At 35.7% G+C, this 16,385-nt stretch overlaps 1 protein-coding gene across 2 annotated transcripts; it reads right to left on the reverse strand.

Moving 5' to 3' along the window:
• Nucleotides 1-918: 918 nt before the first annotated feature.
• On the reverse strand, nt 919-15,740 carry LOC145598670 (uncharacterized). Of its 2 annotated transcripts, none has more exons than XM_081655052.1 (5): nt 15,240-15,740; nt 9,271-9,702; nt 8,531-8,828; nt 8,223-8,443; nt 919-1,622 (listed from the first exon to the last, which is right to left on the reverse strand). In XM_081655052.1, exons 1-4 carry the CDS (start codon nt 15,678-15,680, stop codon nt 8,295-8,297), a joined length of 1,320 nt encoding a protein of 439 aa, XP_081511178.1. In that variant the 5' UTR covers nt 15,681-15,740; the 3' UTR covers nt 919-1,622; nt 8,223-8,294. The 2 variants fall into 2 exon arrangements, with proteins under 2 accessions (XP_081511178.1, XP_081511177.1); XM_081655051.1 differs by having other exon boundaries at nt 919-1,633.
• Between the last annotated feature and the right edge of the window lie 645 nt (nt 15,741-16,385).

Below are 16,385 nucleotides of genomic sequence, written 5' to 3' on the forward strand. Positions count from 1 at the left end.
AAATAAAAAAGGAAAATTAAAAAAAAATAAATAAATAAATTATAAGTACAACTTATTGAAACAAAGAATATTGATTTCAACTTATTTATTTGGATGAATAATAAAGCTACATTTCGGGTTTAGATTATGTAACCTAATGCATGTTAATTTTATCAATGGCTTACATAAATTTTTCGTGGATGACAAGAACCGAAACCATAAATGATGATGCTAAAATCAACCACCAAGGTCTTACACAACTATGAAATTTCTTGAAGCTGAAATCAAATGCTCCTAAATGGTACCTTACATGTTAATACAAGAGTATGTGAATAGTGTATCAATTATTTCCTCTTCTTTTTTACTTGATCTATTTCTTCTACCACGTTAGCCAATACAAAAGTTTTAATGATCAATAACTTTAATTCTCCATAAATAAAAATTATAAAAGTTACCTATTATGATAATACTTATTGAGATGAATAAAAAAAAAATCTCACATGAATATGTTTTTCATTACATATTATTCACAAAAGACGGTCAAAGAAGGGATAGTGAATAGTGTAAAAGTCAAAGCGAGCCAAGTAAAAAAAAAACGGAGGAAGTAGTACATAGTTACAAACTTTCCTATAGTGTAACCCTAGGAGTGCTATGAGGCTAGCATCATATACATTGCAAAATAATAAGACTACTAGGTTAAGTCCTGTACCATGCACGGTAATTTTTGATACTTAATACTTATCATTAGTTTAACATTATTTAATTATAAAAAAATTATACCTAATTGCAAAATAGGATGAAAGTTCTCTAATTACAAAAAAAAAAAAAAAAAAAAAAAAAAAAAAAAAAAAATTAAAATTTATCATACTAAAGAAAACGCAGAGCATAATATATGCACGACTAATAAAAATAACTATGAATTACATTACAAAGTTATAGATAGAAAACTATATTTATTGCATAATATTGTATAAAAAAATTAATATCTTTGTTTGAATATGTACAAATGGAATATACTTATCAAATAGGAAGTTAAATATTATTGTATAGTTTGTATTAAAAACTTCTCTAAGAAGCTTTGGCCAAAAAAATAAAAAAAATAAATAAAAAACTTTTGGAGGGAAAATTTTTAACCAGGAGATGACATGTGTCATTCCTGGTTTCGCTTTTAGTATAAAGTTATAGATAAGAAGTACTTTACAAATTTTGTACAATGGATGGACCAATATACAAATTGGCTTCCAAAGCATGGGGCATAGACAGCCCTATTCATGACTCTTTGCCGAACAAATCATATGTATTAACCTTAGCCTCAGCTTTCTATATAATCGTGCATCTTAGTCATCTGTCACACTAGAGACAGATTGGATGGCGAAGATATAGTCTAGTATTCTCTACAGTTGACTGGGGCTGTGGGTTGTTCCTTTTGGTCATCATGTGAGTAAAATAGAACCCAGGTAGTGGAAAAATAAAGGAAGCGTTGGTATCAATACAGCCCCTAGTTGGCAACAAAGCTTTCCATCAACACAGCTACCATTCCAGGTTTCTTGCTGTGACAAAAGAGGCCACAGCTACCAGCTACCATTTTAGGTTTCTTGCTGTGACAAGAGGTCATAGCTACCAGCTACCATTCCAGCAAGTACCTGTAAATATGCTTCACAGCAACAACATAAAAAGTACAGAGATCATTTGTGAATTGTTGAAACCACAGAGATAACTTGTGCAATATTAGCTAAACCATAACACCTGTAGCTTGCCGTGAACAGAGAGATAGTGGAAGCAATGGGTATGGGTATGGGTTTGGCAATATATTTTTGAAATTTTGAAGTTTATCAGGGACTGACCAAAAACATATTTATCTTGGGATACAAGACTAGATCACATACCTAGAAACCCAAAAAAAAGTAGTGCAAACTGCCAAAATTCATTGCGAAGTGCCAAGACACCAGCTGGATAAGATAATGAAAGAGATTAAGATTGTTTTCAGTCATAAGGTTAGGGGCTTGTTGCAAATCTTGCAATAGATGGCTCTTTGAAGGCGATATATATGATAGGGGCATTCAGTAGGAACAACATCATGCAGAACTTTGTAACGAATTTGTAATGAATCAGGCTAATACACCAAGGGTGGAGACAAGCAGCAGCAAAAGAGGACAGCAAGGCAGAAACAGACAGAAGTCATTAATGTTCCACTAAGGCCTTAAGTAACATGAATTGGGCAAACTAATTTTCTGATGTAGTGACAAATCCGATTAATCCTAACAGTTGCTTTAGTATAAATAGGGAATAGGATATGTAAATTGTGAGGAAATATGTTGAGAGTGATAACCTAACGTTATCAAGAGAGTGATAGCCTCAAGCTATTAACCTATCCTTTTGTAACCTTTCAGCCATTATCAGTAAAATTATAAAGCTTTCACCTCTATTAATCCTTATTGTAGTATTCATGTAGTATTTACAATACTAAACTTTATACTAAAAAATATAGGAAAATTTAACAACAACAAACCAACCTTTGCTCCATTCTCTGAAAATAGACCAACCATTAAATCTGCCCAAATTAAACCTAACTTCCTAATTTTTCTCTCATATTACCCAAGCAGGTAAGTTGACTTGTTATAGCAGGTTGCAATCCACGTGTCATCCTCATTGGTTAATTTTCTTTTAAAAAAAATTCTAATAATTTAAATAAATTTTTTTTTTTTTTGAGGAAAATAATTTAAATAAATTATTTATTTTCATTTTTAAAATTTTCATAATTAAGAAAAAAAAAAAAAAAAAAACTCCCTTCCCCACCATTCCCTCCCCTGTCGGCGCCCAACCCATTTTCCCAGCACCGTCGCCCACCACCCTTTCTCTCTTCCACTCACGGCAGCCCAACCTTCCTCTTTCCCCATTCCCGTTGCCCCCGAAACCACCCCCTTTTCCCCAAACCGTAAAACGGCCTATACACCACCCCAAGATGGGACTTATTTATAATTTATCAATCCGAAAGAACGGACTTGTAGCATTAGGCATTCAGCTCCATAGATTGTGTAGAGCAGGTGGCTTGACATCAAATTTTAATGTTAATTTCTTAACCTAGTTATTCACAGCAATTGAACATTATTCTTGGGTCAAAGGGAGGGGACTGAGCTTTTGTAACAGTTATTAAATGCTGCTTATCATGTTGCCATCTCCCTTCCATCTCCCAGAGTCCCGGTCTCTCACCATTGCTGTCCGAGCAGACCATAACCGCCAGCAGGGGGAGAGAGTGGCTGGCAGTGGGGTGGGGGGAGGAGGGGGCTGGCAGTGGGGTTAAGGGGGTTGGTTTGAGTATTTTTTTGAAAAAAATTATTTTATTTCATTTTTTTAATTAAAAAAAATAAATAAAGGAAAATAATAAAAATGACCGGTTGTTTAGGTCACAAGTCATTTGAGTTTACTGATAAAGTAAAAAAAATGCAAACTTAGGTTTATTTTGAGCAGATTTATGGGTTGGCCCATTTTGGGAGAACAGAGCAAAGGTTGGTGCATTCTTGTTAAATTTTCCAAAAATATAAACCATGTAAAACAAGATGTAAACCCAACTAACTACGGAGTAATAAACAATATGCTCAACGAGAAACACAAAAAGATAAAGCAAAATGTTAGAAATAAATAGATGAAGCATATATTAGCCATATAATGGTGCTGTTTATTCTCCAAATGGTAATTTGAGCATTTTCATTTTGTATGTGATAAACCAAACTTTAAAAATTTCACACTTACCATACACACATAACCTACATGTATGGAGTATTAGATTTAATACCTTTAAATATACCACCTTTCATAAAGCTTGAAAAGCATTACAGATTGTTTCAACAAATACATATGGGAGTGGACATAGACATGGATTGATGAAGTAAAACCAAGTGGTTATAGATGATATGAGATTAATACTATAACCAAATTTAACAGAACCTTTATAACTGATGGGGTGAGCTATATGAACTAAGAATTTCTCTCTTGTAGTATTCAACCAAGATCCTCTCAATGCACTTCTACATATTCTTTTAACCTCATTTTCTTTGTATTTATTCCTTACCCCTTTTATCCAAGTCATCCTTGGTCTCCTTCACCATCTACCAGATCTTCATGATCTCAAATCAACTTTATTCCTGCACCCTTTTACCCAAGTCTTCCAACTTTGGCTTCTACTAAGATCTTCATGATCTCAACTTTCTACTTTTCTTACTAACTCATCTTTTGGTTTGTCTTACTTGCCCAAATCAACACAAATGATTTTATCTTAATTCAATATCATTGTCCACAACTCTAACCCTAACTCCAACTTTTATTTCCCCCCGAACATCTTTAGTCCTAATTAATCCCGTAAAGTATTCCCACAAATCAATTTTAACTTGGGTTAGCTCTCCTATCTTCCCAATATGACACATCCTAGATGCCAAATATTCTTAATCAATAACATTGGTGGTTTAATACCTATCCAATAAAGCTTTCCTTTTTACCTTAAGGTATACTACAATCACCGGACTCAATTTTATGAATCAAATATTAGTCAATATCTCCAATCCTATGCAGAGGCGACCATAGGTACAGAGTACTTGAAACACTCACTTTTGGGAAAATCCTTACCAAAACCCAATACCAAGGTTGTTGTGACTCGAATTTTGGTCCATATATCCATTCCCATAGACATTCGACCAAAGTATACAAAACACTCATTTTTGGACAAATCCTTACCATCCAATGTTACTATATCACTACTTGACTCCCACTTAGTACTAAAATGACATTACTTAGTACTCAATTTTGCTTCAACTAAGATTTCAACTTTTAGTCTCCATTGCTCCAATTCAGCTTCTACTCCAACTCTAATCTCGTCCACTAATACAATATCATCCATAAACAACCTACAACATAGTATATCATCTTGGATAGACCTTGTTGATTCATCTATAATGCTGCAAACATGAGGGGACACAATGTAGATCCTTGGTGTAGTTCATTCATAATAGGAATATTCAAGTTTTCACGGCTCAAAACTAAGATCTAACTATGGCAATATGATCATGTGAAAGATTAATGATATGGACATTAATCTAACTCTCCCCAATGCTTTACTATCCTTAAAAAAAGGGACTGGAGGACGGGGAAGGTTAGTAAAAATGTTTCCTAGATAGATCAATATCAATGGAGTAATCTAATCCTCTAAAACAGGGAGAAGCTTTGATAAAAACTCATAGATTCGATTCTTAGGTTGCTAATGTTGAATTGGTCTCACTACACTAACAATGCAACAAATGTGATAGGCGATTAGAAAGAAAGCCAAGGTGGGGTTTGAAGATTTTAGATACAGCACCCAAAGATGATACATGGAGGGGTTATATGATCTGATGGAAGAGAGATAATAGGGGCTTAAAGAAGACAAAAGCTTTGTAATACATGATTAGAAGATAAATCAATCAATCAAAGCCTTAATCCCATAAGTGGAGTCAGCTACATGAACAAAATTTGATTATTCCGTGTAATCATCAACAAAGATCCTCCTCCTCCATCCCTTACGATCTAGTGCCTCATTGTCATACACATCCATATACTTCATATCCTTCTTAACTCCTATACAATCAAGTCGGTCTCCCTCCCCCTTGTTTAACCCCTTTATGGTCCCACTCTTCCACTCTTTCGTACCGGTGCACCCTTGGGTCTCCGTCTTACATGCTCAAATTAACGCAGACAATTTTCCCTTAATATGTCTACAATGCCTGCCACACCTACCTTCTTGCGAGTAACCTCATTTCTGATTCTATCTCTTAGAGTATTCCCGCACATCCACCTTAACATTCGCATTTTTGTAACCTCCATCTTTTTAATGTGCTCTTTCAATTAGAAGATAAACGAGAGCCAAAATTTTCAAGTAATTATTCAGGTCATCAATTGTCTAAATAAGGAACAAATCGAACTATAGAATGCAAGTAATTTGTAATTGCAAACATGTATAGCAACAAATGGGAATACGTGATGCTATTAAAGTACTCCTTGGCTCTCAAAGCTATTTATGTGTAAAATTGATACTTGAATACTTGATAGGTAATGACATTTATTCTTAAGCTAAGCAATAAGCTCCAAACAAAGCAACGAGCCAAATGGTTATTCTTAATTCCCATATCCAAGACCTTCTAAGGACACTACTTTCCCATCTTAGTGATCCTTATGTAGTAACCACTTTCTAAAGAACAACAAATAATTTATAGTTATAAAAAGCATTTCATTTTGCAATATAAAGTGCAGCATTGATTGTTTCTACTTTTGTAACAAACAACTCTATGTTGCACATTATAAGGATCAATACATGATTGACTAAGTATATATTGATATTTTATCATTAGACAATTTATTTTACCACCAATTAAAATCCAATGACGTAAAATTTACGAAAAAAAAACATATTACAATTTATTAAGAGGCCAACAAAAACCTAATAAAGCATTATCTATGCAAAATACTACCTTTTAGCTAAAAACAATTATATTTAGGCCTTTTCACTTCATCTTAAAATAATAATATTTTGCAAAAATAAATTAAGTTCAATAAAAAGAATTTAAGTTCAATAAAAATAAGTTAAGTTTAGCAGAATAAGTTAAGTTTAGTAAAAATAATTTATATGTAGTAAAAATCAGTAACTTTTAACAAGAAATATAATAGAGAATCTGTAAATTCAATTTAAGTATAACAAAAATAATTTCAGACGAGTAAAAATAATTTACACCCTCCGTGTTTTTATAAGTGTTACAGTTTGACCAGCGCATAGTTTTAGGCAATTTAATTGACTTAAATAAAATAAGAGGTAAGTGGGGTAGTTGGAGTATTAAAAAATTGTAAAAGAAAGATATGGGGTTAATAGTTTATTGAAAAGTAATGAATGTGAGAGGAAAGATATAATAAAAAAAAGTAATAGTGATTTGGGTGGGGACCATGAGAGAAGAGATATATAATATTTTAATGTAGCTTTTTACCAAAAAAGGAAGTGTAACACTTATTAAAACACGGCCGGATTTCCTAAGTGTAACATTTATTAAAACACGGAGGGAGTAACTTCAGCAAAAAAAAATTCAATACAGTAAAAATAATTTCAATTCAATAAAAATAAGATGAAGTGAACAAGACCTAAGTTTTACTTAGTAAAAATAAGTAACTTTAAAATCAAATATAATAGCAAATCGGTACATAATAAAGTTTTAGTATGTAAAATAATTTAAGTTCGACAAAAATACTTTAAATTTAGTAAATTTAATTTAAATTCAACAAAAATAGTATAAGTGCAATAGGCCTTCGTATAATTCAATTAAAAAAATCATAATCAGTAGTTATTGGCTTATCACCCAAAAATAAAACAAAATAATTACAAAGTAGTTTTTGAGCAAGACATGTACTTCTTATAAGGTACATTTAGCTAAATACAAAATATTATGTGAAGCAGGCCATTCAAGCTGATTTTGCTTTTTTTTCTTAATAGGAATTTCAAAACTCCTTCCATCCCAAAATACACTTTACATTTTCCTTTCAAAATTGTCCAACATTACTCTATACACTTCCATTTTAAGAATGAACCCGCCAATATATTATTTTTACCTCTCTTCCCACTACTAAAATGTTCGACCCCACAACTCATTCCATTACTACTACTACAACTATTTATCACCTATAAGTTTGAGCAAAATGCAATGGTGAGAGGTAACAAGGGAACCAGCCTTGTCAACCAGTGGAGAGGTTAAGAGGAGGGGTGGGGGGGGGGGGGGGGGGACTTCATAATGTCATTTAGACACCCTAGTTTCTGATGCTGGAGGCCAGCACAAGGACTAGAGAGACCACTACTTAACCCCATCCACCTGAAATCAAGATGTGATTGTCATAATCAAACTTCCAACCTAATGGCTTGTGCATGGTGGCTTACAATTGAGCTTCAGGTTCCAATAGTCATATTTCTGGGTAACAGGTTGAATCTCAATGGGGAAAGGTAAATATAATAAAACACAAACAAGGGTTGTGGATGCAGGGTAATCTTACTGATACATCCCAATTCTTCCGCTTGGGGAGCATTCACAAAATTCTCTATTCATGCTTGATTATTTTTTCAAAGTGATAAATATACCCAGTCAAAATTATAGGTACTTTCATCTAATTTAAGAGGCTTCTAGACAAATTCATTGCACAGGTACTTCATATAATAGGATGATAACAAAAGACCAAATAATTACCATCAGTCAGCCGTCCGTGCCTCATGTAAGAGGCAAATTAATATGTATTTTGCACTCATGTATCAGGCTTCCTCAAGTGTTGTTTGTTGTAAATGTTAATGTCTTGCCAAGAACAAAAGTAACCATAGTGAGTTCAACACAGAATATTGTATCCATGAACGCCCTATTCACTGTCCATCCAAAAATGGTCACTCCACCAGGGTTGGCCTGCATATACATGACTTCAGAAAAAAAGAATAGTGAGAAATCGATGATTCTGTATGAATTACAAATCAGCATAAGCGTAAATTAGCACTAGAAACACACACCAAATGCTTGTCTTTTGAGATATGAAGACACCTTTGGATTCAATTCTACATTCATAGATGGTAACATGTAGTCAACAGACTCCATGTCACTCTCTGGGTAGTTCATTGATGCAATTGCTGAACCAGCAAAATTAAAGTTCCCGCCATTTTCTGATGCCCCCAGAGTCTCATTTGAATGACATGTTAGTAGTGCATGCCATCTGCTAGCAAATGATGCCAGGCTTTCAGCTCTATGCGATATTTTTGCAGCAGCATGCAGACAAATAATTATTCCGACTACCTGAACAATGGAGGAGATCTGCAAGTTGCCATTACTAAAAGTAAGTAGAATTCCATAATAAATTAGAGTTCAGTAAAGTTTGAAAAATCTATTACACATGCAAATGAATGGCGCAGTACAACATTAGTAGTTAAATATAATACAACATCAATAACTAGTAAGACTAAAATCCCTGACATAGTGGCTATGTCATATTATCATTCTAAGTTACACGGCTAAACTTCAATTTATCTTTCCAGATGCCTTTTAAAGAATCATGGATATTTGTAGATACTTTAGCAGAAGCATTGGATAGGCAACAAAAATATAGAGTCCAGAACTTGGTTATCTAAGTAGCTTCTAAGCAATATGCAGCATAAGAAAACAAAGGAAAGAAAACACTGCCTCATACTGTGAAGGTGCTGTCAAGAAATTCTTCAGTTTCCACATAATCAAGGGCACACTTAAAATTGAGACTTACTGCAAAATCCGCAGCATTTATGAAATTGATGGTCCCACTGTTCCCTGTCGTTTCAAGCAGAGTCACGACTTGACTAGCAGTTACAATCAAGAACTCCAATATAAGGAAAATTCGGAATCTGTGACTTATTTTGGACAGATTAAAGGTAAGGCGACTGTGCTCTTCAATATATACTAGAACATCCAAATTCCTTTCCAAAAGCTTCTTGTAGTTCTCAAAGTGTATGACTTGTAAACTGCAGACCAAACTGAACAAGGTGCTTCCAGCCAGGTACACTGTGGCAGTATAAGTCCAGGAAACAAGCAAAACACACACAACCATCATAGATTGCACCAGTGAATCATTCTGGACATATATAACCCTAACAACCTCCCGTGCCATCTTCAAGATAACACATGGTAATACCCATACAGCCAACGAGCGAAAGAAATCCTGAACAAAATTGACAGCAGCTCAATAGTTTATCACACAAGCTAGTACCTTATTGAAATTTTTTTGCCACATAATATCTTGAATTAAAAAATCTGTTAAAAATAGAACTTTAAGCCAATTTTCCAGCCATAAAGTCAAGATTCTGAGAGTTGACTCCTTCAACCCAACCAAAATTATGAGCGCACTCTACACGTACAACAATGTCTTATTCGCATTCTCTATTCTACAATATTGAAAGACTAATTCTAAAAATTCAATCTTCCCAGTCCAATTCAGAGATGATTTTGAATATTGGGTTTTAATACCTGCTTGGCAGAAGTGAATTTTTTTTTCCCTACATTATTCCCAAACTGCAATATAGTAAGTACATGATGGCTGAAAAATAACGAAATTTGTACCTCCAACCATTTCACTATAAGAAATTGGAGGTGCTTAAGCTAATTGTTTTATCACCACTAAAACTACTTAGGCTAATTGTTTTATCAACACTCAAAAGCAAGATATTGGTCTAGAAAATTAATCACAACTGCAACAAAAACTTAAAAACACTAATCTAGGATTAACGCTAACATTCCTCGTCACATCAACTACTTGTGAAATTGGAGGTGCTTAGGATTTCTTCAACTTGCACCTTAGGCTCGATCTTCCCCTATATGGCAGCTTGCTTCTTAATTGTGGATGGGATCTTTTTGGAAGGCTTCAATTTAGTAAGAAATTGTGTTGTAAACATTTGATTATTTTTTTTTTTTAAATATACAAAGGCAAGGCTTACACGCCATAAGACCAGTGTTGCTTTATGGTACAGAAGGGTTTCTAAGACGGAGCACATTAAAAAGATGGAGGTTATGGAAATGCGGATGTTAAGGTGGATTGTGCAGAAACACTCTAAGAGATAGAATCAGAAATGAGGTTATTCGCAAGAAGGTAGGTGTGGCAGGCATTGTAGACAAACTAAGGGAAAATCGTCGGCTTTGGTTTAGGCATATAAGACGGAGACCCGAGGGTGCACCGGTACGAAGAGTGGAATAGTGGACCATGGAGGGGTTAAATGAGGGATAGGGAGACCGAAAATGACTTGATTGGAAGGAGTTAGGAATTATATGAAGTATATGGATGTGCATGAGGATGAGGCATTGGATCGTAAGGGGTGGAGGAGGAGGATATTTGTTGAAAATTACACGGAATAATCAAATTTGGTTCATGTAGCCGATTCCACTTATGAGATTAAGGCTTTGATTGATTGAAAGGCAAGGCTTACACGTGCATTACAACATAAATTAGCGGAAAATAGATGTCAACGACTGGAATCTTGACTTTCTACCTGAAAAATTGGCTTTGAAGTTTAAACTCTGTTTTAAATTGTAATTTGACCAAAAAAAAAAATCCATTAAGGTACTATTTCACGAACTCGAACAAAAAGGACAATTTCTCCTTATTGATTTTAGGTGATTGAGAGAGAGATCTAAGTTTCTTAATCATAGTCATGCGAAACCGCGAAACACCACCAACCAAAATCATTACATTTAATGACGTTTTTACAAGTTATTATCAATCAATCAATCAATCAATCAAAGCCTTAATCCCAAAAGTGGGGTCGGCTAACATGAACCAAATTTGATTATTCCGTGTAGTCATCAACATAAATCTTTCTCCTCCATCCCTTACGATCCAAAACTTCATCCTCACGTAAATCCATGCACTTCATATCCTTCCTCACTCCTTCCAACCAAGTCATCTTTGGTCTCCCTCTTCCTCGTTTAATCCCTCCATGGTCCCACTCTTCCACTCTTCGCACCGGTGCACCCTCGGGTCTCCGTCTTACATGTCCAAACCAACGCAGACGATTTTCCCTTAATTTATCTACAATGCCCGCCACACCTACTTTCTTGCGAATAACCTCATTTCTGATTCTATCTCTTAAAGTGTTTCCACACATCCACCTTAACATGCGCATTTCCGTAACCTCCATCTTTTTAATATGCTCTTTCTTAGAAGCCCAACATTCTGTACCATAGAGCAACACTGGTCTTATGGCAGTCCTGTAGAATTTTCCCTTCAACTTTAAGGGAATGCTGCGGTCGCATAGCACTCCCGTGGCCGCTCTCCATTTAAGCCACCCTGACTTAATCCTGTGGGTCACGTCTTGATCAATGTCACCATTCTTCTGGATGATCGACCCTAGGTACTTAAAACATTCACTCATGGTCAAATCCTTTCCATCCAAACTCACCACTTCATTGCTTGTCCCCCTCTGAGTGCCAAAACGACATACCAAATATTCAGTCTTACTCCGACTTAGCTTAAACCCTCTAGATTCCAACCTTTGCCTCCATTGCTCCAACTTGACATTAACCCCATCCTTAGTCTCATCCACCAAAACGATATCATCTGCGAACAGCATACACCATGGAACCTCATCTTGAATTGGTCTAGTTAATTCGTCTAGAACCGTTGCAAAAAGAAAAGGGCTTAATGCAGACCCTTGATGCAATCCGATTGTAATAGGGAAATCTTTTGTCAACCCTCCGCATGTCCTCACATTTGTTGACACATCCCGATACATATCCTTAACTAGGTCTACATACCTTCGTGGGATACCTTTCTTCAACATTGCCCACCAAAGTATCTCTCTTGGCACCTTGTCATATGCCTTCTCTAAATCAATAAAGACCATATGAAGATCTTTCTTCTTTACCCTATAAAACTCCATCATTTGTCTTATCAAATGGATTGCCTCCATAGTAGATCTCCCAGGCATAAAACCAAATTGGTTATCTGAAATGCTTGTGCATGCCCTCAACCTTTGTTCAATCACCCTTTCCCACAACTTCATAGTATGGCTCATAAGCTTAATTCCTCGATAGTTAGAACAATCTTGAGCGTCTCCTTTGTTTTTATAAACCGGGACCAAGGTGCTCTTCCTCCAATCTTGTGGGATCCTTGTAGCCGTCCATATCTTGTTGAAAAGGTTTGTTAACCAATCAATACCAATCTTACCCAAACACCTCCACACCTCTATCGGTACCCCATCAGGGCCAACCGCCTTCTTAGGTTTCATCTTCCTCAGTGCAATCTCCACCTCTACTCTCCTAATCCTTCGCACATACTCCATGTTGATTTCTTCATCACTCATAGAGGTATCTCCTATCACAACTCCATTACTTCCATTAAATAATTCATCGAAGTACCCCTTCCACCTGTCCTTGATGCCCTCCTCTTGCACTAGGACCATTTGGTTCTTATCTTTGACACACTTCACCATGCCAATATCCTTCCTTGCCTCTTGTCTTCTCTTTGCCATCTTATAAATGATCCTTTCTCCCTCCTTGGAATCAAGCTTTTCATAAACCTCCTGATATGCCTTTTCTTTTGCTTGGCGAACAGCTGCCTTTGCCTTACTCTTAGCCTCCTTATACGCTGCAAAGGTTTCATCACTCCTACATTTTCCTAAGGCTTGATAGCATTCCCTTTTTTGCTTAATTACTGCTTTCACCTCTTCATTCCACCACGAAGTATCTCTCTGTACCGAAGTTCTTCCCCTTACTTCCCCTAAGACCTCTTTGGCCACTCTTAGGAAACAGTTCTTCATTCGTAACCAGGTCATGTCCGGATCCACCTCTCCATCCCAATCCGCTTCTTCAATTACCTTTTCTGTAAAAACCTTAGCTTTTGCATCCCTTAGGGTCCACCATCTTATCCTTGGTTCTTCTTGTCTAACTTTTTTCTTCGTCTTCTCTTTCAGACGAATAGTCATTACCAATAGCCGGTGTTGGGTGACCACACTCTCCCCTGGGATAACCTTACAGTTTATGCAACTTTGTCTATCTATGCTCCTTGTGAGCAGGAAGTCTATTTGAGTTGCATTTGCTCCATTCCGAAAAGTTATCAAGTGTGAATCCCTCTTCTTAAACCAAGTATTAGCCAAAATTAAATCATATGATTGGGCAAAATCCATAATAGCTTCACCACCGGCGTCCCTCTGCCCATACCCAAAGCCTCCATGGACACTCTCATAGCCATCTCGGCTCGCCCCAACGTGCCCATTTAGATCCCCTCCAATATATAACTTCTCTGAGTGGTGGACACCCTGCACCACCTCGTCTAGGTCCTCCCAAAATTGTCGTTTCTCTTCTGCATCTAAACCCACTTGGGGAGCATAAGCACTGATAACATTCACAATCTCCTTGCCACATAGCAACTTCAGCCTTATCAACCTATCGTTCTTCCGATAGACCTCGATCACCTCTTTTGCCAACCTCTCATCGAGAACCACACCAACTCCGTTCCTAGCTCCACCATTCCTTGTTCTGTGGCTCGTTTCTTGCCCAACATACCATACCTTATACCCCAAAACCAAGCCTCGAGCTCCTTCTCCTGTCCATCTTGTCTCTTGGAGGCACATGATGTTCACGCGTCGTCTTTTCATTACTTCTACCAATTCTGCTGATTTTCCCGTAAGAGACCCCACATTCCAAGAACCAATCCGCAAACTAAATTCTTTTCTCCCACGCTCCCTCCTGATCCCAACTCCAAGTCCTTGATTATTTGACACCATATTAACACAAATTTGAATTATAGCTAAAAAAATTTACATACCCCACATGGCCATATGAAATTCCAAGATACACAATTGGGTTTATAGCGCTCATGATTACACTAAAGCAAAACATAAATCCTAAATCAGATCAATGCCATAGTCAAGTCTGATACCTCACAACTGGATTTGAAGAAACATAATTACATACACAAGTACTCCATTAGATTATCAAGGTGCCACTAAAACTAACTCTCTAAAGAGGAGCGTATTCAACTCATCATATAATACTAACACTTGCATTTTCCTTCCTCATCTTCTTCTTTCTCTAGATCTCTCGTAAGTTACAAGTCTTACAACAATCACTTCAACAAGTAACCAAGCAATATTAACCACTTCAAATATCAATAGATGACTTTTAGAGACATGATACTATAATAGTACAACAGGTGTCGCCATTGAATTTTTTTAGTTTTAGGCTCTAGGATAAGAAAAGAGGTATCAATCCACTACCTAATACAATAGCACTTGTCTCTACCATGAACAAATACTCCCTTCATCCCATAATAGTCCAAATCTTGTCGCCATTGAATTTCTTATAGGCTCTAGTGCAAGAAAAGAACAAATTTTGTGAACTGCAACTAAGTACAGATTACAGAAATACTTGTCACTTCCATAAACTACTACTCCTTCCTCCCACAACACAGTGCCGTTTTTTCAGTGACACTACCGACAGAGTCCATTACAAACTTCCATTTGTGGAGCCCACATCCAATTATTAAATTCCAACTAAAATTTTTGCTCTAATTCTTTAAATTTTTTTCAACAATACAAATCATCAGTTCATCAGCAACAGTCCATTAGACAAAACCAGCTTAAAACATAGTAATATCCCACAATCTCTAACTAAATTTTGGCCAGAAAAACATATTCATTAAAAAATAACAACATAACAATTCAAAGCATTAAATTGAAAAAGAAGAGGGTTAATTCAAAAACTTACATTGATTTTGGGGATATACTCAAAATGAAATTCATCACCAATTTCATGAAACTTATCAACAAAAAGAAAAACCCTGACCCCATATTTCCTAAAACTCCGCGAAAAACAAAGCAACGAGACCGCAGCAGCAGTAGCCTGAAAAAACAGCGTTTCCAGCTCAAAACTCTTGACATGATACTTCCGGCAAGCGGCAACATCGGAAGAGCCACAGTAGAAGAAGATGATGACAAGAGAAGGAGCGCCAACACCGAAAAATAGGAAAGAAAGTGAGGAGATTGAGAGTGAAAATCGGGAATCATGGATGAAACCCAGAAATCTGAGGAAGAGTTCAATTCGTCGAAGAGAAAAGTGTAGTGGAAGAGATGGGGTTTCTGGGTGTGTTGATTCTGGGTTGTAATATCGATTTTGTAGATGAGAGTAGTGTGATGTTGAAACCGCCATTGTTAGAAGCTTGGAGTGTAGAGAGAGAAAGAGGATGCTTGATTCTGGGTTTAATTTGATAGTTGTTGATTGAATTTGAATATTTGATTCATTGTTTGGGAAGTTGAGATTTCATTTTTGATTTTTTTGAAGGTTACTTGGATTGTGACATGATCAATCTATAACCTTTTAACAAGTTTCAATAGTAATTACTTCGTATTAGATTTTTTAATAGCTACTATAGTAATCAATTTAGTCAACAATAATTACAAATTAGTTTGGCAAGCCAAGTTTGATATTTTAAATTAACTAGAGTATGATTTTGTTTTTTTAATTAACCATTTGTTATTCTTTTTTTAATATTTAGCTTAGTAAATAATACAAGTAAAACAAACAATTTGGAATAATCAATTATTACGATGCAATTGGTAGAGAAAATTTACTTAATGTTGAGAGTAAAATCGAAATAAAGTTCACATGAGCATTTACCTAATACAATAATGTGGAATATCACGGAATAAAGTGTAAGATTTTGCCTATAAAAGAGCAAGTTTACGTATTATGAACAACGCAAGTAAAATAAAAACTCTACTTCTATGTCTACTTCCTCTTACTAATTAATTTCTTTCTATCATTAAAAGTTTTAACACTTTTAAAATCATTCATTGAATGCGCATTATAATTTTGTCATAAAGAGTTTTGGGGAAATAAGGGTCTGTTCTGATT

The sequence above is a fragment of the Chenopodium album genome, chromosome 20 (genome assembly GCF_948465745.1).
Source record: "Chenopodium album chromosome 20, dcCheAlbu1.1, whole genome shotgun sequence".
Classification (NCBI taxonomy): Eukaryota; Viridiplantae; Streptophyta; class Magnoliopsida; order Caryophyllales; family Amaranthaceae; genus Chenopodium; species Chenopodium album.